Source organism: Gymnoscopelus braueri (genome assembly GCF_963280865.1).
Source record: "Gymnoscopelus braueri genome assembly, chromosome: 4".
Taxonomy (NCBI): domain Eukaryota; kingdom Metazoa; phylum Chordata; class Actinopteri; order Myctophiformes; family Myctophidae; genus Gymnoscopelus; species Gymnoscopelus braueri.
Window position 1 is genome coordinate 22044941 of NC_137605.1, and position 26539 is coordinate 22071479.

At 42.1% G+C, this 26539-nt stretch overlaps 2 protein-coding genes across 4 annotated transcripts in view; one reads left to right on the forward strand and one right to left on the reverse strand.

Annotated features, from left to right (window-relative positions):
• trak1a (trafficking protein, kinesin binding 1a) overlaps positions 1-11983 on the forward strand; it is a 42204-nt gene extending 30221 nt beyond the window's left edge. For all 3 annotated transcript variants that reach the window (XM_080427677.1, XM_080427675.1, XM_080427676.1), the window contains 4 exons: positions 1464-1792; positions 3957-4379; positions 6196-6298; positions 8808-11983. In XM_080427677.1, the coding sequence (XP_080283803.1) occupies positions 1464-1792; positions 3957-4379; positions 6196-6298; positions 8808-9789 (1837 nt within the window). In that variant the 3' untranslated portion in view covers positions 9790-11983. The remainder of the gene's footprint in view (positions 1-1463; positions 1793-3956; positions 4380-6195; positions 6299-8807) is intronic.
• Positions 11984-13523: 1540 nt separating this feature from the next.
• Positions 13524-23387, reverse strand: LOC308083256 (uncharacterized protein). The gene is made up of 7 exons (XM_080425517.1): positions 23278-23387; positions 21492-21562; positions 17872-20802; positions 17188-17416; positions 16962-17091; positions 15734-15867; positions 13524-14886 (listed from the first exon to the last, which is right to left on the reverse strand). The coding sequence occupies exons 6-7, from the start codon at positions 15836-15838 to the stop codon at positions 14572-14574; spliced, it is 420 nt and encodes a 139-aa protein (XP_080281643.1). The 5' UTR covers positions 15839-15867; positions 16962-17091; positions 17188-17416; positions 17872-20802; positions 21492-21562; positions 23278-23387; the 3' UTR covers positions 13524-14571.
• Positions 23388-26539: the final 3152 nt, after the last annotated feature.

The window sequence follows — 26539 nt, forward strand, 5'->3', positions numbered from 1 at the left end:
GCGCGCGTGTGTGTGTGTGTGTGTGTGTGGTCGCGGCCATATATGTTTGTGCACTTTAGTTGGGAAGCCTGGCTCGTGGCTCCCTCTAGTGTTGTTTCTACAGAATTGCTGTTTGGGTGGTAAAAACGAGCGCGCCTTCTCCAATTTCCCTGGTTCTCCAATCTCCCTGTAACATATACCGTAAATTTCGGACTATAAGCCGCGACTTTTTTCCCATTTTTCGACCCTGCGGCTTATATAACGGTGCGGCTTATCTATGGATTTTTACAGCTAACGGCCACTAGGGGACCTCCTAAATCTATGGATTTTACACCCGCGGCTTATAGTCCAGTGCGGCTTATATATGTACAAATCTTTCAATTTAGCTGCTGCGGCTTATATTCAGGTGCGGCTTATAGTGCGAAAATTACGGTATACTGAATTGTACATCGTGCAGTGTCTTGTAAGCCCTGCAGAGCTTTTAGTGCCAGACACTATAATTAAACGACCAATAGAAAGAAGTGGAAGGACCAGATCCTAGATCACCAACCATTACAATCAGCCAATACCAAGGAGTACATGGATCAGAGATCAGCAGCATTGCAATCAACTAATACTAAGAAGTACAAGGATCAGATCCTAGATCAGTCTCATGACTATCAACAGTAAGGAATTCCTGCATTCAGACATAGATCTGTGATTCTAGAAGGTATAGCAGAAGAGGGACGTGGACAATTAGTAGTAGTAGTAGTAATAATAATAATAATGATAATAATAACCTTACCGGTATTTCAACCCGATCTCCAGAGATTACCGTAACATTGCACGGAACGAGTGCACTTCATTCCGTGGATAGCCGCCTCGGAACTCCCGAATTGCGTGCATATGGTACGGCGCTGCCTTGTGACAAAACCATTTCGGAGGCGCGCAGTCACAGGCGAATTGTCCCCCCGTGAAGGACCACCGAGGGAGCTAAGGCGACCGAGTTGCCGTCCTGAACGGTGGGACATTCGCCTGTGCCTACTCAGCGCCGTTTGAGTTATGTACCGATAGGCACAGAATCGTAAATTTTATTGTGCGGACTGCTCTGCTTCCGGGTTTTTCCGTGTTGCGACTGGTTACGCCCACCGTGGGACTCGCCGTACATATGCACGCAATTTGGGAGTTCCGAGGCGACTATCCACGGAATGAAGTGCACTCGTTCCGTGCAATGTTACGGTATTCTCTGGAGATCAGGCTGGGTATTTATATAGTACAGTTAACACTTTTCAAAACAACATTTTAAAAGTCCGTCACATAGACAAGGAAGTAAAATGAAGGAATGAAATTCATGGACAAGGAAAAGAAATAAAATCGTTGACACCTAAATAAATGTGGGGAGCATATTTCACTAAGTAGAGATGAAAAAGATAGAAAAGAAATAAGGACGTAAGAATTAATTAAAAGCATTTGTCTCAACCCTGTCTCCCGTCTCCGCTGTCCAGATCAGAGGACTCTAACAAGCGTGGGACCCCCGGCACCCCAGGGAGCAGGGACCTGGAGGCTGCCCTCCGACGTCTCTCCCTCCGCCGCGACAACTACATCTCCGAGAGACGCTTCTTTGAGGAGGAGAGAGACCGGAAGCTGGCCTACCTGGCCAAGGAGGAGGAAGAGGAGGATGGAAGCAGCGGACGGGAAGACGGCAGGGGGACCCCCACGGAGAGCCTGCTGTCGCTGTGCACGCATCCCTCGCTGGGAAGCGTGTGGTCGGGGTACTCGTTCACGTCGAGGTCCTACCTGCCAGACAAGCTGCAGATCGTCAAGCCGCTCGAAGGTGATTATCCATCTCAGAACCGCAACTCCCAGAATCCACCACCGCCGCTGCCCGGAGAGCAGAACCCTCTCCGTCACGAGACACAAAATAATTCAAACCAGTGCGTTCAGAATCCCTCAGAGAGCCTAAATTCCAATTCCCCCGAATCTGAGAATTCTAAACCCGTAGAGAGTCAAGATCAGTCCGTTGACAACGCACAGCCCAACCAAAACCACAGTGTTCAGAATGACTCACAGAGTCCAGAGCAAACCACTTTCAACTACATCCACCACAGCTTAAACCAGGAAGCACAGTTAACATCTGAGAGCCCAGCGAGGAGCTCCAGACGGGTGGTGCTGAGCAGCCTGCCCAGGCCCCAGCCAACATCTGGGGCCTCGCTGGACCTGGTGATGACAGGCCTGCTGGACTTACTGGAGGAACGGGAGGGGAGCTTAAATCTCCAACACTCCTTCTACTTCAGACACACACAGCCACGCTGCTGGTTTCAAATCTAGAATCAACATTTGAATTAGAAAGTTACAAATACTTAACTCTGGAATCAGAATCGCTTGATTGGTTGAGCAAGTTTGCACACATGAGGGATTGAATTTAGTGGTTTGTTCACATAAGAGCACAACAATAGTGCAAAATTATATATAACACATCAAGAGATTAAAATTACACACAAGACCATGTGTACAAGTGTAAAAAGAATTACAAACATTATAGGTAAACAATGTTCTTTAAAGATGGAGATACTGCTAGGTCTCTTTTTAATAATTTGCTCAATACAAGAATGTATAATGTAAACACACATGCTGGTTTGAAATAGTAATAATGTTACTGAATAAATGCTTCTGTTATGTACACTTTATCAGACCTAGTTTAATAGTGTTTGGAATAGTAAATATTGACGTAACATACAGACACACCAAATACAGTGCAGAAAGCTACTGTACACAACCATGCAGTATTGTTTATTTTCTTATTTTAGTCTTTGCTAAAGCTTATAGATATTTATTTTCATACTGTTTAAATGTTGTATTTATAGGCAAATATGCAATATATTTGTATAGGCAGCATTCATTTTGGATATATATTTTGTCTGAATGCTTTAGTGACACTTACATAACCTGTACACATTTGGTAAAAGTACTGCAACCCTACTGTATAAACACTCCGTTATGGAGAAATGTCCTGTTATGTGGCTCCGTCTAGTGTTCAGATCTAGAATTACATCCGCTGTGAAGTCACTATGGGACAGTATACAGGCAGTAGTATGTGCACCTGTTCAAACTCAAGCATTCTTATATATGTTTGTCAATGTTATATGAAGAAAATAATTGCACTCACTGATTTATTTCAAGCTTAATTCACGATGGTGTGATAGGGGTTAATTAACGAAAAAGCGGTACAACAGTGCATGCTACACAGACACATCACCCATTTCATTTCCACCCCTCAATCAGTTTCTCCATGTCTCTCTGTTTTTGTCATTATATTTTCTGTTTTCTTCTCCTCCCTGTTAAGTTCTGTTTCAGTTCAACTTGTCTTGTTTTTCCCTCTGTTGAAGACTTCTTCAATAAAATCCCCTAAATCTTCTCACCATCTCCCTTTCTTTCCTGTTCTGTTGGCCTTTTAGCCATGTCGCATGCATTTCTAATGTACTACTGACATATATGTCTTCAATGACGTTAAGGGATTCTCGCACAAACAATTAGCAATTTATTGGACTTGAAATAAAACAACTTTATGGTTGTAGGCAAACACTGCATTACAGCATGAAGCTGACATTACACAGATCATTGTACGTGCGTGCGTGCGTGCGTGTGTGTGTGTGCGTGTGTGCGTGCAAACATGTGTTCCTTTGTGTGAGACAGACATATACTGTCCAGATATTAGGCTGCACATGTATTTGACCTTTGTATGTAGACAATAGACATGCTGGCTCTGGCTGTCTGTATGGATCGAGAGGAAAATTCAGTAACCACAGCTAACAGACCTCCACACAGCAATAGATGGAGAAAATAAAACGTCTAGTCTGTAATTCAGTTCCATTTGAGCACCTCCTGAAGGCTCTGAAGTCAACTGTGATGTTCCAGAGGCTCTCGGCACTGATCAAACCGTACACACAATCATAACATGATTACATTATTTGTATGTCTTGTTATCTTATCTTCTCCAGGTTCAGCCACCCTGCATGCATGGCAGCAGCTTGCCCAGCCTCATCTGGGAGGACTCCTGGACCAACGGCCTGGCGTGGTCACTAAAGGAGAAAGTACCTTGGACCAGGACCAGGAACAGGAAGACGTCTCCTGGGAGCTTGATCAACCAGAAGTGGACGAGCGGTCACTCGACGCGACCTGCGGCCAGTCAGCAGAGAGTGCAGTTCATCCGCGATCATCCTCCCCTATATCAGATAGAAATGCCAGCGACGACAACAGCCAATCGACAACGACAATGGCTCCCGGAGCGAGTTGCAGAAGCGTGAATATGCTCCTCCCTCTGTCGTTTCCTCCTCTCTCTCCTCTCTGCTCCTCGCCCACGACGAGCCAACAGGGGAACGTGGCAGAGGTCCAGGCTGGTGCGGTGGACAATAAGCCCCTAGGTGAGGGAGCCTCCTAGCTGGGGTCACGGCAGCATGTCACTCCCCTGGAACGCGAGGGCTGACGGGTGGGGGGGGGTTAGAGCGGAATTAGGTGGGCGGGGGGGGGGGGGGGGGGCATTAATTGGACATCCAACCACAGCCCCCCGGTCCTATCCACACCTGCACACGCATGTGAACACACATCCAGCCAGAGCTTTGTGCGTGTCTGTGCAGTCATCATACCCCACATGAAAAAAGTACTTATTTTTATTTTACTTCATCTTAGTTGCATCTTCCTGATTGATCTCTCCTGTCATCGATTTATACTGTCTGGATCCTTTCCACTCACTCCATCAATTTATCTACTCATCATGTCTCACACAATCATTCTAGAATTGTTTAAATTTCCCACTATATTTGTTTCTCTGTAAATCTACGTATGTTTTTCTTTGTAAATGTCATATTCCCCTTTATATTCTGCTTCACTTCATCCAATCAGTTTTGTTATTATTGGTCCTTTATTTCAAACCTGCAGAAAGTAACTATTGTCCAATCACATGACATGACAGGAGTGGGAAACTCCAGGGCACATGTTTGGACAGTACTGCTGTTATTTGTCCCCGGTCCCTGACAGGGACTCAGTCTAAATGCAAGACATACAGTAGAGAGGTTTATGATGATGTTAGGGCTGAAACGTTGGCTGCACTTTAGGAGCTATTTTCAACCGGCATCTCAAGATACGCCAGTCACTGAACATGAAATTGGAGGTCAGCCAATGTCACGTGCGTGTGTGTGTGTGTGTGTGTGTGTGTGTGTGTGAGAGAGTGAATCAGGCATCAGGGTTGCAGCTGTCTAGGTCACATGTTTGTGACATCAAATGCGGGGCTAAGATTGGAGCTGACCCAGTCGCCATGTCCCTGGGTCACCTTCACACACACACACAAACATACTTTACTCTAATTACACAGCAAAATTGTTGTTACTGTCCCCTCTGCTGTGTAGGATAAGCATCTACTGTATTTAAACACCTGCAAGAGATTAGATGGAATTAGGGTTCGGTGAGAGAGGAAGTGTCTCCTATTACAGAGATCTGACCACTGCATTTCAAACACTGCAACCACCTTATCCTAACAAGCACATTCACTGTGCATGCACACTAATATGGCGATCTTAGCCCGTTTAAGGCAATACACTGGTTATTGAAATAGTCATGTAAACATGTTATATGATTTCAAAAAATGTTGGGCAAAACCCAGTTAAGATGACAGTTTTTTCCCCCAATTTCTCTGGATATAGGAACACATTTTGAGTGAAACAGGGTACCAATACCTATGCATGTATCGTAAATGCTTCCGTTTGAGTTATTAACATAACTCAAATTAACATTATTAACATAACCACAATGATTACGCTTCCATCAAGTTATTATCATAACCACATTACCCATTTGCATATTAAATCCTATTGACTTCAGCAAGAGATATAAGAACTGTAATGTTAAGGGTTACGTTCTCACACACACACATCTGTTATACAGTATAAACTAAATTAATGTGGCAAAACACACACGTCTTATATTCAAAAGACTCAGGAGGAACAATGGTTGGTACTGTAGGTAAACAAAAGTAAAGTGTCAGTTAGGGAAGCGTCTATGCATCCTCTGCTTTGGGTTGTTGCTGTGATTCCAACTTTCTTGGGTTCTCTTCTTGATTTGTTTCTTCACATATTTCTTACTGTGGGATTGTTGTTGGCACCATTAAACACTAACCTGTTCCCTTATTTCTCCTCTCCTCTCCAACCCTGCCCTCCTACATTATTTTCCTTTCTTCTCTTCTAGTTAATATTCCAGGGAAGTGTTCATCTCATTCTTACTCCACCTACACGTATACCACCTGTCGGATACTCCACCCGTCCGACCAGTTGACCAGTGTGTCCCCCAGGTGAGAACCCAAGTTAAACACAGCAATGTGTAATTCTATTTCATAATTGAATATCTGTTGAGGACTGCTAACACATAAACAGACATCCATGCACTCGTGTGTCTCTTCCAGGCCATAGCAGCATATAGCATGCACATTGTTTTCCAAAGAGGAAGTAAACACACTACAATATTATACACCAGGCAGTGTGTAGCCAAGAATAAGTGGATCATCAAAGACACTCACCCTCCCAATCACAGTCTGTACACGTTGGCAATACAAATGCCGAACGAACAGTCTCGCCATGTCAGTCTAACATGATCCCATTACACTTCTCATGACTGTACATACACTCCCATTCCCATACTTGTTATGTATATTTGATATCTGCTACTATTTGATGTTGTCTTTTATTTGCAAGAGACAGGGAGCATTATTAGTCTTTATTATTACATACTTTATGTAAATGTGATATTTGTTTTGTATTATTATTAAATGTATTATTCTGATTTAAAATGCAACTGCAATTTGTGGGTAGCTTGCACTAAATATTTTTTGCCACTATTTTACACCTGTAAACTTGTTGTGATGTGAAGTTGAAGTCGAACAAGGGCTGGATTTTATCCACAGCTGCTACACATACAGTAACTGCACATACTGTACTCATTCACCTAATTTTAAGTCATATCTGATGTTTCCCACCAACCTAAAGGCTCAAGGCATTAAACCACTTAAATCCTATATACGTGGTTGAACATTAAATAGAAAAACAAGCTCACATGTTGCAACACAACGTGTTGTGAGTTGTAGATAATGTATTTTCTCCAAACCTATTTTCGCAGAAGGTTTGCTTAAAGTTTTTTTGCTGACTGTTTGCCTATTATGACATGTGGTTAACCAGTCCTTTAGTTTAGCTTCATCCATAGTTCTTTCACCCATAATTCCACATGGCAAAGCTTCGGCAAATTTCGCACTGATGTTCATTTCTGTTTGACAGAAACCTATTTATCGCCTAAAGCGCTCCCAGAGGACATTGTAGTGATTAACATAACATCAGTTGGCCTTCATTGTTCTCTCTCAGCTGAAGTCACTGTTGTCCTATCGGCCCTCAGCAGGTCATGTGACGAGGAAGAGGAAGTGGGGCTGTTTCACGTGGTTGTGATGGCCGATGTAGAGCAGGCCCACTGAGCGTGCACGTGGGTGAGGCAGTGCATGAGAGTGCGATCGCTGAGCTTGTCGGGTGTGCTTAGATGAGGAGAACTTAAGCCACTTTGTTATGCAACCTGAAAAAGTGATGTTGTAATGTATACAGTTATAGACAACACTTTGAAGCAAAGGAGATGGATGGTACAGGAACTAAACCAATGTTTCAGCAGTGTCACCTTGTGGTTACAGTAACCTTCCTGTAATGTAATGGTCCCAACTTGAATTCCAACCACAGCTGTTTGTCCTGTCAAAAGTGTCCTTGATCAAGAACCCCCAATACGGCAACATTTAGGGTCCATTTTTACACTGAGACTGAAACTACTGATCACTGGCATTATGGCTAGATTCCTTGTGAATCCATCTATTCATGAAGTCATCCATCTCAACGCCGTTTCACTCACAAAAGTCTTGGGGCAAATGTGACCAAACATCAAACAGTGACTTGAAGGGGGGGCAAATAAGTCACATGTTGACTTTAGGGGAATATGAGTTACGATTCTGTCCCTATCGGGACATAACTCAAACGGCGAGTCTTCGTTTTGACGTTTGGTCAAGAAGTCACAATATGACTTTTGGGGGTGAGACAATGTTGTCCATCTACTCTGCTTCAAAGGTTTCCTGATTCTTATACCTCACCTGTCAAAACAACGAGTCCTAACATGAAGACATGTCTCACTGATCCAACTAAAAGTTATGCTATATCAGGGGCTGTGGTCCATGAGAAACTAACTGCGTGTAAAATCAATTAACCTAATTCTGTGGTTTGTAGTGAAACCTGAATCCTATGGGTCTGTTGTGAGGACATGACGTGAAACACACGTCCATATGCGTTTGATGTTCACTTGCATTGTTTTTCAAGCTCCTTTTAGACAGAGATCTCAACACACAGAACACATTGGAAAGTCATTTCCTCGTCCTCCTCAGGAATAGAATGATAGGATTCAGGTTCAAAATCTGGTCACCCTGTAAAGGGATAGTTCACCCTCAAAATGACTTTTTTTCTATCGATTAGTCACCCCATGGAGAATTTATGGATATTCTTTAGTTTTTGTTGCATGTTGCCTAAGACAATAATTTGATGACCGGCAGCCGTTCCGGTAGGAGACACAAAGAGTCTCCCTTGTGTCTTCATACGGAACCGATGCCTACCGGTCCACTGGTCATCAAATTATTGGCTTAGGAATGCGACAAAAAAATATCCATGAATTCAAGTCTCCATGGGGTGACTAATCGATAGAAAAAAAATATTTCTTTGGGTGAACTATCCCTTTAAGAAAATAAAAGCCCTCTTCTGACCTCCGCTTTCTTCTCTTCTCTCCTTCAGCACTCCTGTCCTCCGCCGCCCGGCCATAGCCTCCTGTGTGAGCACCTCCTGTGTGAGCACCTCCACCACGCCCTGCTGCACCCCGCGACGCCTCTCCTTGTCCCTCTCCCTGTCCGAGTCCTCAGCCAACCTTCGCGACTCCACCCGGACCACCAGCACCTCCCTGGGCCTTGTGCGCCTCCTGTTGGAGAGCGGGATCTCCGCCTCGGTGTACGACCCACGGACCTGGGACCGAGGAGCCGACGCCAGCGGAGCCTCGACTCCTACAGGAGGAGGAGGAGGAGGAGGAGGGGGAGCCGGACGGACACTCGGGGGCATCCACGGACGCACAGAGCCTAAAGATGGAGCGAAGGAGTGGCAGACGTGCGTGGACCCCTTCCTCATCCCCCCCTCCACTCCGCCCAACTCCCCAAAGCGTCGCTGTCGCGCCGGGTCTGCTTCCTCTCCCGACGCCTCCTCCTCCTCGCGTCCCCTTTTCCAGTTCAGCCCCTCCACAGAGGAGCCCCCGTTCTACGACACCTTCCTGGCCTCCAAGCCGGCTCGGACCATCCTGAGGGAGGTGCTGGGGGAGGCGGAGAGGGAGCGAGGAGCAGAAGGAGGAGCGCAGGGGGGCGTGACGGATGACGAGCTGGGGGAGGTTTCAAATCTCGGACTGGTGGACAAACTGAAGCGTTTTCGCACATTGTCGCCTAGCGGGGCGTCCAACCCTTGCGGGGGGGCGGCCGCGTTGCTGGGTCCCTTCGGCACCTCGACAGCGGGGGGTGGAGCTATGGGCGGGGGCCTCTCCGTTCTGAACGCTGGTCTCAGGAGGAATAGAAGCTACCCTGCAATGGTGGGAGCCAGTATGGCAATGAAGGGAGCCCCCCTCCTCCCCCACACACAGGAGGCACACGCGCTACACACAAGCAACCTGGAGGAAACGCAGCATGCACACACACAGGACGTACGTCACGCGCCGTACAGCCGCGCACACACAGACTGATCCCAACTGCGGAAGATGTCGTTCACCCCCCGCCCACCCGAAATGGATGACGCATTCTCCCAGACGAGCTTCAACAATGACGTAAACACTACTCACACACAACCTGTGAGAACAACAGAGACATTCTTCAATGATGGACAGTGCAATCGACCAACAAAGACCTGCTACAATGATGACCCCCGCCACAGACGGACTGAACTAAAAGCTTGCCGATTTGACCCGACTCATGCAAACCCCAATAGACTGTAAAGTAAAATCAATAATTGCTGATCAAATCAATCCAGAACTGACCTGGTGATGATTATGTTGTCATTATATGTTCTAGAGTATAATCTCTACATTGACTGATATACTGTGTCAAACCTAAATGGATCAGTAAGGACCAGGTCCAGTTTGCCTTCCTCTGTGTCCATTGAAGTCGTATATTAGGTTTACAGTATACCATGATGTTTTGTCGACACATCTCAGTCCCAACATACACATTGAATGGGTCGTACAATCAACATGAGTTTTAAATCCATTTTGAATCATGTGCCATGGAAGGTCGGGCCTAGGCACGTTTTCAGCCTAACAACACACCACACCTGTTGGGCCAACAACTCCCTGTTATTTTAAGTTCCCTCACGAGCCCATAGAATAGGCTGCAGATATGCATAACCCTACCAAAAAGAAAATTGGCGATCTTTAAATGAGGCATTTCATTTCATTTTATTTTCCATTTAACCTTGTTATTGATTGATTATGTGCTTTACTTAAGACTTTTAGCTGTTTTCTTTTTACGTTTTTCTTGTTTTTTTCTTTTGATGCAAAGCACTTTGTTTTTCCTGTTTGCTTCCCTTGAATCTATGTTTACTGTTTTTTTTGTTTTGTTTTGTTTTGTTTTTGTTTTGTTTATCTCTTACATTTAAAGCACTTTGAGCTGCATGTTTTGTATGAAAGGTACTAAGAGAGAGAGGGAACTAAACCAGCTGGTGCATTGGGTTTACATAAAAACAAAGCTCTATTTGTGGAGCACTTTTCATACACAGAATGTAGCTCAAATGTGCTTTACATTTTGAGAACAAAACAGCGGTGGTCATTACAAAAGCCTCACAGGAGGCTACACTACATGCTCAAAATAATTAGGAGGATAAGCAACGGAACACATGGCCTCCATGCCACATGATTGGATGTTAAATACTGTAAAGGATTTGTGTCTCATATTTAAACACTGGAGTCAAATGGAACTTGAACTGAACTGTATTTTGAGTTACTGTGGAAGAGAGACTGGTCCTATGATATAATCAGCAATGATGACTGGGTTGCCCTGTAATTAATGTTTCCATCAAAAAATTATATCATATATTGTATATTATAATGCATCACATTGGCATAATATCCAAATGATAACAGCACATTTTGATTTGAGATGGAAAAGTTTGCCAATGTGGTATTAATTTATACAGTAAATAATGGAACAATTAGTTGAATGAGTATAACCTCACAACAGACTCATGCTATTTTTAGCTAGCCTGTTTATTGGCTCAAGACAACATTATGGAAACACAACTAATCAAAATTGTACTTTCTGTGACAGAGACATTATGACATTTTACTTGACAATTGGATGTCAAAATGTAGCAACTGACTGAATACTTGTATGTGCCTGAATGCAGCCAACTTACTGTAGCTTTTTGGAATGTGGCATTATATTTTTTAATATTATTTTATGACATGTCTGCTTTTTCTTTGAGATGGTATGCATTAGAGAGAAAGAAAAAAACTCGCAGGGACGCATTGATATTGTTTGTTAGATCTCTGGACAATGAGAAGCACATTGTAAGTTGAACAGATGTTTCTTTAAATTAATTGTTTGTTCCTAGATTATATTTATCCTTATACTTTAAACATGGAAGTGGAGTTTTTGAATTTACCCCTGCTGTCCTGATTGATTAGGCACTTTAAGAGTGGAAGTAAATATTACTGTTCTGGCTCTTTCAATCCGTTGAAACAGTTTGGTTAGAGTGGTGAATGTTTTTGGGGAATTCATGAGTATTATTAGCTGTAAGCTAACAACGGTCTAACTCAGTTTATACTTTCCATGACTTTGAATGAAGGAGGCTAGCGATGCTACAGTGTAGCAAGCCGACTTAACAGGAGTGCCAAAACAACATTTAGGTTATTAGTTGTTTTGGGGTGTTTTTGTTAATAAAAAGAGGGAAAAAAACGATTTAACCAGAGAAAGTTGACTGAGCACATGATGCACTGCTTCACGCAGTTAGAAGCATTCACACACATCCACACCTTGAAGCTATCCAGTACAACCAACAACGTGTTATCTATTCACTGACCAGCTTCACTACTAGAGCAATTGAGCGTTAAGTGCCTTGCTTAAGGGCACCGAAGTGGTTGTTATTGAGGGAGTGGGGTAGATTGATGAATTAATGACAATTGCTCTGCTGTCTCCCTTGCTCATTGTTAATCACAATTGCGGGATTCAAACCGTAAACTTTCATGCCACTTCTCTTACCTAGACAACCACTACTGTAACAGTTGCCTGGGAAAGACCCAGTATTAAAGTTACTGAACCAGTCAGCGCTTGGTGTGTTTGTGTGTGGGTCACATGTCATCTGAATGTATGTTACTACCAACAATAATTCTGCTGTATGTTCATATATATTTACTGTATATACATTATGTCTATGTATTGATTTCAAATCAGTTCTGCCTTGTTTTAGCTGTAAATGGGAATTTGTATCATCATTATGCTGTGCATTGTAAATCATAAGTATGCTATGCATCTTGAGTTGTACATTTTTTTAAATAAACATTTAAAATGAACAAAAGAGATGTCATGCTGTCAATATTGAGGGGATAAAACACTTTTGCGGCATCTTTTGGCTCAACCAGATGGAACATGTTGACACGTAAACACAAGGCTGCTCTCTCTCTACCCGTTCTAACATGTCTCTCTTCACTGCACTGTGACACAATCAAAATCCTTCAAGAAAGAGAGCGACCAGAGATGGGCCATCAAACAAGAAAAGTGAAAATCCTTCAAGAAAGAGAGCGACCAGAGATGGGCCATCAAACAAGAAAAGTGTGCTCCTCGGAGCACAGGTCTCCGCCAGGCCGGGTTGCCACAGAGAAAAACACTGGGTTAGAAACAACCCATTCTGGGTTGTTTTTAGCCCATCCCCTGGGTAGTTATAGCACCGACCCAGCAGTAGTTAATTTTACCCAGCAAGATGGGTTGGTCCGTTTTAACCCAGTGGATGAGTTAAAATATTCTACCCATTTCTGGGTTAAATTAACTGTACGTCTGAGTAAATGCAACCCATATAATTTATTATATATTCTACCCATTTCTGGGTTAAATTAACTGTACGTCTGAGTAAATGCAACCCATATCATTTATTATATATTCTACCCATTTCTGGGTTAAATTAACTGTACATCTGAGTAAATGCAACCCATAGTATTTATTATATATTCGACCCAATCCTGGGTTAAATTAATTGTACTGTACATCTGAGTAAATTCAACCCTTATTATATACTCAACCCAATTGTGGGTCAAATTATGTACCATTCTGGGTTGTTTTATCCAAATCATGTGTTAAATAAAACTATTATGGGTTTATTCAACCACAATATATGTGTTACTTTAAACTACAGTTTAACTACAAACCTATGACAAAATACATGCTAGATTTGGTCATGCAAAGCATAATGCAATAAACACAAACCATGATGGATTCTTTTAGTCATTTTATAGAAAAAGAAGCATGAAAAATGACAACCTTTAAACATTAACATCAAACATTTGAGTTCTATTAACCCATTAAGACCTGGAACGCATCGGTCTCATTTTAGACATGGGATAAAAAGCATTATTTTATACTTTTGCTATTCAAAAATAGATATACAAGCTCATATATACAAGCACATATATACAAGCTTGTAGCAAACAATCAACCACTTAAACCCCAGCATCCGTATTGTGGAACAGCTTTCTCTGAAAATAGCAGATCCACAAGCTCACAACACCAGGCATTGCATTGTGAGCTTGTCGATCTGCTATTTTCAGCTAAAGCTTTCCCCACACACAGAAAAACTCTGGGTTAGAAACAACCCAAATCTTTGAACATAGTTTTTAAAGCAAACATTTCTGCTTTTAGACAAACAGTCAAGTCTTCATCGTGCTCTCTGGGGGAACAAAGAATCCGGCGTGTTTCTATAGGAATGTCATATCTAGTAAACAGTGCCATGTTGGTCCCTGTTACGTAATAATGTCACCCTGATATGTGTTCTCTGTGGGGAGGAACAACCTCATTATGTCCTGATACGTGTTCTCTGGGGTGGAACGACCTCAATGGTCCCAAAACTCTTTACTTTTACACCATTCTAATTAAAAAAATCAAAAATAGCAGATCTACAAGCTCGAAAACGAGCTTCTTGTAGATCTGCTGTTTTTGATGCTGTAGTGATCAAAGTAGGGGTTAACCCTTTAAGACCTGAGGCCGATTCTACAAAATGTCTTCTGAATCTTCTGGTGTTTTCTCAAAAACTTGTTTCTATATCAGTGTTCTCACACTTTTTCATGTCAAGGACCCCCAGAATTATATGTACCGTATTTGGCCGCGGACCCCCCCCCCCCATCTCAAAATATGTTGTACCAGGGACCCCCCAGAAGCAAAGATTTGAGCTCAATGGCCACCTGGCCAACAAGGCTGCCCTCAATGACTAACGGGTACGTGGGTTGATTGGGTGGGTAATGTGTTGGGGGGTGTGTGTGTGAGCTCTACTGGCAAGCCAGAATTCTAGTGTGCAGAAACTCCACCATTTTCTTGGACTCTTGTAGTGGAATTCCATAGATAATACTCTGTAGGAAGTCCCACACAAGTTGACACTTTTTGGGGTACTCGATGTCAAAAATGTAGTAGGCCTTGAAGCAGACGTCGATGGCCTGAAGAAGTTTGTCCTGTTTCAAAGCCTGTCCATCTATAATTGCGAAGAACTGAGATGGTTCCTGAGAGTTGTTGCCAAGTGTCAGGACGTAGGGTTCAGTTTGGGAGTTCTTGGCTGCTTGGAGATACTCCACCATGTTGGTTCCAGGCTGAAAAACACACAGAAAAGTGAGGGTGAGTGAGTAAGGACAAAATGTCTACAAAGTATAGAAAAATAAGTGTATAATTAAAAGAAAACATAATAATAAAGGTGTCAAGGGTCCATTTGTTTTCATGTTACATTATAAGAGTTAACTTATTGTTAAACATATTCATTTTGCGTCTTATCACTCCTATGGTACAAACATCAACACAGCATAGTATTGTGGACAAAATGGTATCCAACGATAACAAAATGTTCTTTAGTTTTGTCTCTGATAGGCTAAATCTTATCTACTGGTGGTCCATTGGTTGAGAAACAGTGAGAGATGTACTGTATAGACATAGAATGCATATAAAGCGTTAACTTATATCCCCCTCGCAGCACAACGGTGGTCCCTAGGTTGATTCTTAGTGAGGAGGGTGGTGGTCCCTGGCTCATAATCAGTTGAAAACCCCTGCCTTATTAGATAAACCGGGAGGTATATTAACAGAAGGAATAAGCTTGTCCTGTTATACCTGTATTTGTAAAGCAATATGTTAAACTAGCAAAGAGCAGTAGTTAGCCTATTTTAGAGACATTTTGACAAGAATTAATCAATGTTATTGTTTCGGGTGGGGTGAGGTCATATCTAGATGACTAGTCAACTATTTGTCAACTTTTTAGGATTACTCGTCGACTAGTGAAACGCCGTAGTTGTGAATGCCCTACTGTGTTCTTGTCCTCCTGCTGTGTGCTGTATATGCTTTGTAGATTACACACTCAATACTTACACAAACTCATTAATTATACAACAGGTATATGTTAATGTTAAAATAAAATGGAAAGTTTCCCTTTAGATGTGCTGGTGGACTTACAGGCTGATGACGGATGAAGGCCTTCTTGCACTCAGCAATGGTGTGGCGCACCGTTTTACTGCCACGGCCAACTTTGTATGCAGTTGGGGGGAGCAAGGCTGGCATCTGCTGCAGGGCGAGATCCCCAATGTCATCTGCAGGAAGACATAGGTATCAATACGAGGTGGAACAGCATATCCTTTATTTTGTCATTCAATAGCCAACAAGAATGTAACCTATGCTGCTATGTGCAGCCAATAGCGGCTCTGTAGCTGGTTAGTTTGTAGTTTAGTTATTCCCACCATTAGGCCAGAAGCTGGCCTAATAGCTAGGGAATTTTAGCAAAATGTTTGGACCATCTGTGAAAAAATTTACTACCAATAGCTTTCTTCACCAATGTGTTCTTATAGGTGTCTAGAATCACCTCTCAATTTATTTAAACCCAACTCCTCGTGGAAAATCCTGGAGAGCCAATCAAAGTTAAGGAGCCCAGAGGGCTTGGGTGAAAAATATGAAAAGAAATAAAAGTCTTGTGAGGTGTCTAACTAGGGGTTTTCAGGGGTGCTGAATCCATTCCAACCATTATTTTTGAGTAAAAATGTCTCCCTGGCCATCTAATATTGGTATATTGGTTCTTGTTAGTGTATAATCAGTGTATAATCAATGGTAGGGGATTGGGGTGTTGTTGAATTGATTCTATTCTGAAAAATAAAAATATTGCTAAACACTTGATAAGAGTGTACACCTACTGTGCACATGCTCAGTGGGATACACTGTCTGCATGTGGGGAAGGAGCGGGAGTGTTGCATCCTGGAAAATATTTCTGGACGATTAAGGTACGGTAGTTTATCTACTTTTTGGCATTTATTTTCCTCTGCTGGCAAAACTTTTGATTACTGTGAATTTAGATGTCAATTTTCTCTAGCCTATTGCTTACATTGAACAACCATTAGTTAAACAATCATGACACTTGTCTTTTAGTAGACAACATGGAAGAGGATTCTGTAGCTTGTGGCTTAAGGTGCTTCATCTGTGGTGGTCCTGAGACTGAGATTCAAAAGCTCTCAAAAGTCACCCAAAAAGGCTATGCACAGATTTTGTCTTATTCTGAGAGTGTGGATGATGCAGCATTAATCAGAAGACTACATGAGGACTGGAAAAACTGAGATGACCCCAAACTAAGATACCATTTGGAATACAAAACCGAGCTATACAGTCGTGCAAGAGGTATATCCACTGGAAATTGTACGTTTTTTTCACTGTGATGAAAGTTGCTCCAGTCGTGCGACCTGCAGGATCTTCTCCGCATAAACTGGGAGCCAGGTCTCGTACAGTTTGGGCGCAGCGTCCGCATGTAAGAGATAGAAGTCCTGCGCGATCTATAAAATGGAAAACATTTTAAATCAAATTAAATGTGGCACACTACCAAAACATTATAAACAATGAATCATCACATGTACAATATTCCCTCTTACCATGCTGTTAGTTGTCAGGTGAGTGTAGTGTTCCAGAATCTGACTGGTGGTCAGATCTCTGGTGTTGTCCTTTATCCACTTTGCCCTGTACACCGCCGTGTCCTGCATATAGGTCGCAACTTGGCATAATGGTTGAGAATTACTTCTCAACCACTCTTTCAGCTGTAGTGGCAGGAGGTGTGGCATCAGAGGCTATAGCTTGTGCATCAGGTGCAGGCGCCGGTCCAATCTATAAAGAAGACCAAGGTTAATATAATAAATGTAGGACAAAGAATAGAGCACCGAAGTCTGATGTAAATGACGCATTCTACCTGGTTTGATTTGTTCTCCCCCCCTGCCACCAATTCTTAATTAGTGACATTTTTGCCAGAAACAGACTGTATCAAATATAACTGACTGACTATCATAAACGATAGTCACCTTCCTGACAACATCGCCGGGACAGTCTGTTTGTTTTTGAGACGATTTTAAGATGACCCAACTATTCTACATAGAGAAAAACTTCTACAAACCAGGGGATGAGAGAGTGACGTCAGGACTTCGGTACTCTATTGGAATCCCCAATAGAGGACCCTTTTGAAGACAACCAAATGATATGTGGACAGTGGTGCAGCATACTTTTAGAGAGTGCACTTGGGCTTCACCTTATACAAACATTAAGTGATTAAACAAAAAAGTACTTACAGTACCACTTATCACTCATTTAAAGAATGCCAGTAGTCCCAGTAATCGCGTCATCCCAGTAGTCACGGCATCCATCATTCCAGTAGTACCTTCAATCTGTCCCAGAAGTCAAGTGGTTCTTCCTACCCGGTACTCAAATACTGATCATTTTCAATCGATGGACACTTTAAGCAGCAAGTATGGCTAAAAACAAAACTAATATGGGGGTAATGTCAAAATAGGCCTTTTCAACATATAAGCCAGTCAAAATACTATTTACAGTCACACACAACCACACACACACACACCTGGTGGCAGTTAGGTGATTCTAAAAATGTCTGTTGCGCAACGAAATGTATAAACTGTCATCCTCTACATCCTGGCTGCATCCTCTGTACGACTTGGCTGCATGGAGGGGATGGTGATCAAGCAGATCTCTTACATCTACTGCTACCAACACCTGGGTGGGAATGACACTGTATGCATATAAATGCCTATCAAACCACTGTGTTTCCCACTTCTTTACAACAAGTTTTATTGTTGGTGTGGGTGACGTTTGCTCCAGTAGTAGAACTGATTCTATGAGACCAAATTGAGGCTCTCCATCTGGATCATAGGACAGGAATACACTCATGCCTGCTCTATAGTCAGTTCCCTTAAATGTAACCCAGGCTGGCACATACACTTCACTGAAAAGGGGAATACCTTCTAGCCCACTTTGGATCCTGTCATTAATGTTCACCAGAACTGTACTTTGCCCTGGACCAACTTCTGTATTGTGACACAGGATATTTCCACATAGGAAATGGTAGCACTGCATCATCTGATGGCGAAATGCCATGGTTTTACAAATGTTTCTAAAGTTGCAGGTTACATTGCTAACCTGTTTGAAAAATGCATGTCGTGCTTCAAATCTCATTGACCAGAACTGCTTCAACGGTCCAAGTTTTTGAATGATTCGTGGGTAGTGAACCATGAAGTGTTGCTTTGGCCGTAAATGTAGATGAGGATATAGCTCCAGGAAGAGGGAGTGATGGTCTTCTATGATTTTGCCCAAGTACAGTGTTGCTGCTACTGTAATTGAAGGGGAAAAGATAAACTCCATGCAATGGAGTAGGAGGAGTAGAAGTTCCCAATGCTTGTTATCCATGGGGACAAGATCACCTATCATGGTTGGTAGTAGCCTAATTAGGCACCACATTTGAGATGCTGACTGACGCATGGAGCCTTCAGGCTTTTTGAGATCATTCCTGCTTATGACAGAAGGCTTGTTAGACTTATCACTAAATCCATAGTCAAAGCTTGTGATTCTGTAATTCAGCTCTTGTAGTGTGAGATGCTTTTGGTCGATTAGTGAATTCAACACAAGTTTGACTTCGATAGGCCCCACCCCCTCCAGTAAATCATGCATTATGTCCACTGACACATTGTCTGACACATGATAAAAAGACAACATGTTCAAGACACTGGCCCTTTTCAGGCCTGTCTGGGACTTGTCGGCTGTAAGTAAATCTGCCTCATAACTATTGCGATCACGCAAAAGTCCAGGATCTTCAAGCGTCAGAGACTCTCTCTGTTCTTTATTTGCTTTGCAAAACCGACATGCATAATTGGCAACGAAGGATTCAACGTTGCCAAGAACACTATGGACGCCCAAATTGTCTCCAACTACTTGGAGCACTGTGAACTTGACAACACCTTTATAGTTGGGGGTATTAACAAGGATGCCATCCCGCTCTAAATCCATGATCTCTTTGACAATAGGGCGTAGGATTGCATCAATGGTATGGTGTGCTGCGTCATCAGATTTGTACACAGCTAAAAGGAACTGTGACTGCAAGGTAGATAGCAACTCTGGAGGCAAGCTCTTCAAAATGAAATAAATAAGTCCCAACTTGTGAATCCCAGTTTTAGCACCAAGGGGATTTACTATCTCAACATCATCTTGGTAAATCACAATTGGGATTGAAACCTCGTTCTGGAATAAGGAATGCGTTTTACAGAACTCCCCATCAAAAACATCCTGAATTGCATCACCCTCCCTGCGCTGCCAATCCAGCATGGTCTGTAAAATCCCGGGCATTTCTAGAATCTTGGTCAAAAGGCTCTTTAACGGTATACGGTAAAATGAATCATGAACACCAACTTGCTGGACAATGCCAGTGGCAGAGGCCGTTGATTGAACATAGGTAACCCCTGACAATATCTCCTCAACTGGCTGAACAAAGTTTCCAGTTGTAGCAAAATATTTCATCTGTTTATAGTCGGACTGCATCCCTCTGAAAGGCTCAGCTAATTCCGAGAACTCCACCTCAAGCTCTTGTACCTCGTTGCTTTGATCAAGACCAAACGTACGAAATACAGACATGGTCTCTGATTGCAGTCGGCCGACAATATTGCCAATTAAATTGGAGGTATGCTGAACCACAAAGTTTAGGTTTGAGAATGTCATAGAAGATTTAGATCTAAGATGGGCTAAAAAGAGGGCCACTCGATTAGTAATGGACTCTGGCTCTAGTTCATCCCAATCCTCACCAACTTCCTCGTCTCCCTGTTCTGGCTCCATGTCAGCATTCAGCATTTCAACAGGTGGGGCTGGACCTACAGGTGGGGGCCGTGGGGCTGGGCCTTCAAGGGGGTCATCATTTCTATCCCCATGCTCCTTTTCCAAGTGTCTTCTGTAAGACCATATGTAACCAAATGTCCGACCACAACCACTTTCACTACACTGAAAATGTGTTGATACAGAGTTGACATGGTGTACAGACCGTAAATGCACGAGAAGACCCTTGATACCCCCTGAAATTAGCTTTTGGCATTTGAAGCAAGTGTACATCGACTTACAAGTTCTAATTTTTTTTTTAAACTTCAGCCTAGGGCCTGCTCTTGGGATCAGCTGTTTGATGGTGGAATCATCTAACAGAAAGAAACTTTCCTGATCAATCCCCTCGTCTGAAAAAAAAGAGAAAAATACACATTCTTTTTCCAACAGAGGAACAGGAAAAAATTAGAGCTCATGGGTTTCATCTGCAGTCATCTACAGTACCTGCAATGATGAGGACCAACACAGATGATTTAAATTAATTAATTATTTCTACTGCAAATGATTACCCTCAGCAAAGCTAATCAGACACATTTCATCACCTGGTTTTGGTCCTCAACACGACAGGTTAGAGCAGTGGTTCTCAACCTGTGGGTCGGAACCCCCCACATATTGTGAAACTGTTGCGAGGCGTTGTGAGCCTGTAGATCGTCTATTTTCACAATATGTATCCGTGTAAAGAAGTCAAACAAATGGGGGGTCCACAATTCAAATATTATTTTGGGGGGGTCACAGCCTGAAAAGGTTGAGAACCACTGTGTTAGAGGACTACAGAAACCATGACCATTAACTCAGCAGCCATGTTTGGTGCTGAGCAAACAGTTTGAATGACAACCAGCATCCTATTTCTGACTGACACAGATGTCATTAACCTTAATCAACCTGGGTTCATCTGCTGGTCAATTGTTGTCAGTTAATCAAATAGTATAGCACAGAAAATGTATATGCTCAATACAAATGTCAAGGTATATTACAAAAAGCAGTTGTCAACTCCATTACTGTGTGACAGCAATGTATGTGGATGGGAAACATATTGTACCTCTAAATATGTCGATCAGTTCTGGTAACTGCCACTCTGTCAGTTTTTCAAAGACAAAGTTGTCCATCGATCTGAAACAAACACAAAGGAAATACAATTGGTGTTATACCTGTTCAGATATCAACATAAAAGCAAAGCAAACTAGCAGCAGAATACTATGATCTGCTATGAATATGAACCAAATGGACCCTTACAGCTCTGTAACTCTCAGAGTGTACACATGGAAATCTAGAGACAGGTGAAGCAGGGACCCCTTAGCTGAGAGACAGATGAAGCAGGGACCCCTTAGCTGAGAGACAGATGAAGCAGGGACCCCTTAGCTGAGAGACAGATGAAGCAGGGACCCCTTAGCTGAGAGACAGATGAATTTCACAACATGTGCCTCTCACAGTATTTAGCTGCCCATGCAATTGCCTATTCAAATGAGCGTCATTCAGTAATTTTAGTGTTTTTACAACTTTAGTAAATGTTATGTTCCATGCTTCAACCACAATTCCCACAATAATGTAAACACCATCCTAATACAATGAAATTAAATACAATAATGTCTCAAATTAAATAATATAATGGGGTAGACCTGAATGGTGCTACAGTACAGAGTGAAAGGGTTAGAATGGTAACACAGTAAAGCAGGGGTCTTCAACAGGGGGTCCGGGACCACTAGGGGGTCCTCAGAGTTACTACAGGGGGTTCGCCAAATCTTTGTGTGATAAGATTTTTTTTCTTACATTAACCACTTGAACCCTAGCATCACTTTTCTGAGGATAACTTTAGCCCAAAATAGCAGATCTACAAGCTCACAACGCCTCGTGAGCTTGTAGATCTGCAATTTTTTTGGCAAAGAGGTATAGGTGTAGAGGGAAAAAAGAGCAGGCCAAGTAAAAAAAAAAGTTTAATCTGAAACACAATTTTATATAGAGGGGGTCCCTGCTTCATCTCTTTCTCAGCTAGGGGGTCCTTGGCCTGAAAACGTTGAGGACCCCTGCAGTAAAGGCAGTGACAGGGTTAGAATACAGTACAGATGACTAAAATATGCCTAAAACTAAACAAAATGCTGCTGTCAAAATCAACACTAGTTTCAAAGAAAGAAAAAAACACATCTGATTCTTTCTATTCTGTACAGGCAATTATTTTTCATGTACAGTGGGGGGGGGGGGTCCCCTCGTGATTTTGATGGGGTGCCCAGATGACAGTGAAGTAATAATTTAAGGACTTAGCATCAAAAGTAATCAACTATATACTAAAAAACAGTCGAAATTATCAAAAAATAAAATAGGCACAAATTGTGAAAATAGCAGATCTACAGGCTTTTGTACAGAAGTCACATAGACAAGCCACACCAAACAAACTACAATACCACATTTCAGTAGCCAGATTTTGTAGGCACATTGACAGGACAATGTGTTCAGCACGCGATATATAGTCTACACGTCAATGAATATATCAAGCAACTAGGCTATGCCTTTGTTTACAAGTGCCCACAGGTAGTTAGCTGTGTAGCCATGGCCTGTCACTTTCAGCAGACTGTGCATGCTTGAACGGCAACGTGATGTGTTTATAATAGAAATAGAGATCAGACCAGAGTTCAGAATGTATCAAAGAGCCAATTGCACTTGCACCAAACATTTGAGTCCACACAATTCAAAGCCAAAGTAGTTAGCTTAGCTGCTTAGCAGCATGGGCTGGCCAGCAGCACACTCCAGTTCCTCTGCATGTTTAACACGACGTCAAGGCATGCTAGAAAGGTTGAGACAATAATACAGTGCAAAACAAAACACTATTTTACCTTGAATGGAGTTCTGCTTTCGTGCCGTTGTTTGGAAATGGTAAGAATTGCGACGCACCATGCACGTTGTGGCTCTCTCCAGACTCTCTCTGTATGACGCTGGGCGCGCGGAAGCAGGAAGTGGAGGAGGACTGGAGGGAGGCGGGGTGTGGAGGATTTTGACCGGATAGGGAGGGCGGATTCCAGACTTTTAGGATTCTGAATGAAAATGGTATGCCATTTAATTTATAAATAATTATAATAGTAAAGAAACATTCCTTGATCCATTAATTATATTATTGTCTCCGCCAGGCTGAAAGGCATGGCGAGAGAGTATGTTTTCGCCCCTGTCCGTCCGTGTGTCCGTGTGTCCGTGTGTCCGTCCGTCCGTCCTGTCTGTGTGTTACCACCAAATCTCCGGCACCGTTGGCCCGGTCGCTGCGAAACTGTGCACACACACTCCCTGGATGCCAATTCAGAACCTCTGCCTCAAAATTTTCACATGGGCCTGTTATAGCGCCACCAGGAGGCCGATTTGTGCAAAACCCATTTTTTCCCATTACTCCTACAGTTTTTAACCAAACCTCATGCAAATCGGTACACAGTATCTCTATAGTCATGTGATCAACCCTGATCTGTCCGATTTCCCATATTCCATCCTCATTGGCTAAGGTTACCATCCAAAGTTTGCAGGATTGGTCCGTTTTGAACAAACTGCCTCAAATCATGAACGCAGCTTGCCATTTCCATAAAATTGCACACGCACTTTCCCACTAGGCCGAGGAATAAATGGCACTTAAAACTTTTGACATCAGCCTCATGGTGGCGCTATAACAGGCCGATTTGCATTTTTAACTATAACTGCACCGATCTGCGTGAAACTTTGCACGCCTACTCCCTAGAGGCCAAGGAAAAACATCTGCACTGCATTTTTCACATCTGCTTTTTACAGCGCCACCAGGAGGCCGACTTATGTCAAATACATTTTTGGATATTAATCCTTCAGATTTTATCCAAACATCACGCACATCGGTACACAGTATCTCTATAGTCATGTGATCAAGACGCATCTGTCCGATATTTCATATTCCATCCTGATTGACTAAGGTTGACTTCCAAAGTTTGCAGGATTGGTCCGTTTTTAACAAAATGTCTGAAATCATGAACGCGGCGTGCGATTTCCGTGAAAATTTGCATGCACATTCCCACTAGGCCGAGGAAGAAATGCCACCCTTTTCACATTGGCCTATTATAGCGCCACCAGGAGGCCACAATAACTTACCTGACCTGGCGGAGACCTGTGCTCCGAGGAGCACTTTTTCTAGTTTACTATGCACTATTCATTTGCATTATTATCATATATCCACTTCACTCTCAGGATGTTTTAACCTATTAAAAGTGGTGATACCACAGTATTATTTTAATGCACATAAGAGATGTAGTTTAAAATATAATATAAATCAATAATATACTCCCCTCAAAGAAAACATGACTTTTAGATTGTATTATGCAAATGTTTTTATTCGTACTGTACCACTTTGATGTATGTTTCAAATGTAAAGTATTATAACGTAAAATAAATAAAATGTATTATTGTTGTTGTTGCTGTTGTTGATGATAGACAAAAATGCATACTAAAACAACATTTGTTTAAGCTGATTTTATGAATATGCCGAAAATTCATGTAAATTGGTCAATGTGGAGAATCACGTCTCCAGGGTAACGTGGGCACGTGGACAACTGGGCCCAGCTTACAGTACAGTATTGTATTGTATCATACATTACAGTACAGTACAGTAAAGTACAGTAGCATGCATTACAGTACAGTAACATACAGTACAGTACAGTACAGTACAGTACAGTACAGTACAGTACAGTACAGTACAGTACAGTACAGTACAGTACATAATTAAAGCTGCTCAGTTCACACAGGTGTGATTTTTAGAGTGAACTTGTGAGCCAACACAGTCTCATTCCCAAGAAGTCACATGTTGACATTTTGTGCAGAACCCCTTCCAGTCACATGGTCAAATTACATTTCAATTAAACGTGCGGCGTCGAGCACATTTTCTGGAACTAATCGCTCCAGATATTTTTTTAAAATCTGAAACTTCACTCAATCCATATTGAGAGTGGTTCTCAAGCCGCATCACTAATAATCAAATATTAGGCTTGTCCGACCATTTATGGGTTATTCCGTAATGTAATCACAAAAGTAAACTATTTACTTAATGCATAAGGACATTATCCACAAGGCTTCATTCACTAGTTGAGGCAAGGTGATATGAAATATGTCTCAAGACTTGATACCACCAAGAGCAGTCTCTCATTTGTGACATCTCATATTGTGTTTTTAATTTATTCCATAGTATTAACCTACTTTTTAAGATGTAAATTGTTAATAATAATGTAATTTGAGAATACAATTACATAATAACATGTATTTCAGGTATCCAGAAAATACAATATCTGAAAGTACCTTAATACAAATTACATATATATTTTTACCGTCCCAGCCAAAATACATGTATTTGAAATGCGTATTTCAAATACATATATTTAAGATACTGTCCCTGTACTGATACTGTACTGTACAGCAACAAGTAGCGCCTCATAGCGCCTCATGTTTACTGCAGTCAATGCTGGAGCTCTACTGCCCTCTTGTGGACAAAGCTGTATTGTGGTTGAGACAGAAGATGTCTGTAAACCTTAGGCAGAGTAACATTCCAGTTACCGGTAGTTTCAGCGAGGCTTCAACCACATGAACCCAACCACGTGCCCCTATTCTGGCGAGAACATTCAGCAAAATTGGCCGATCTACAAGCTCATAGTGCGTTACAATGCAGCACGTTTTGAGCTTGTAGATCGGCTATTTTCTGCAAAAATATTGAGGTGTAGACCGGAAAAAAGCAGAACTAGTAAGCCCTGGGGGGACCCCGGTCAACTGGGTTTAAGTCATGGAGATCTGAGTGTATTCATGTTTACATTACAGTTTTTTTGTTCACACAGTAAACCAATATAAATATTTTTTGCAACATAGTATTAATAGTATGGAGTGTTTTTACAATAGTAAAACATATAAATATCTTTGCAATATAGCCTATAGTATATGGCATATTTTATGACATACATGACATTATTATTATTATTATTATTATTATTATTATTATTCTATTTTATTTATTATTATTTTTCAACATAAATACTGCATAATAGTAGTCATGTCTTGGCAAAATACTGTAGTTTTTTTTTGGCAACATGATCATAGTTCATTTATGATGTA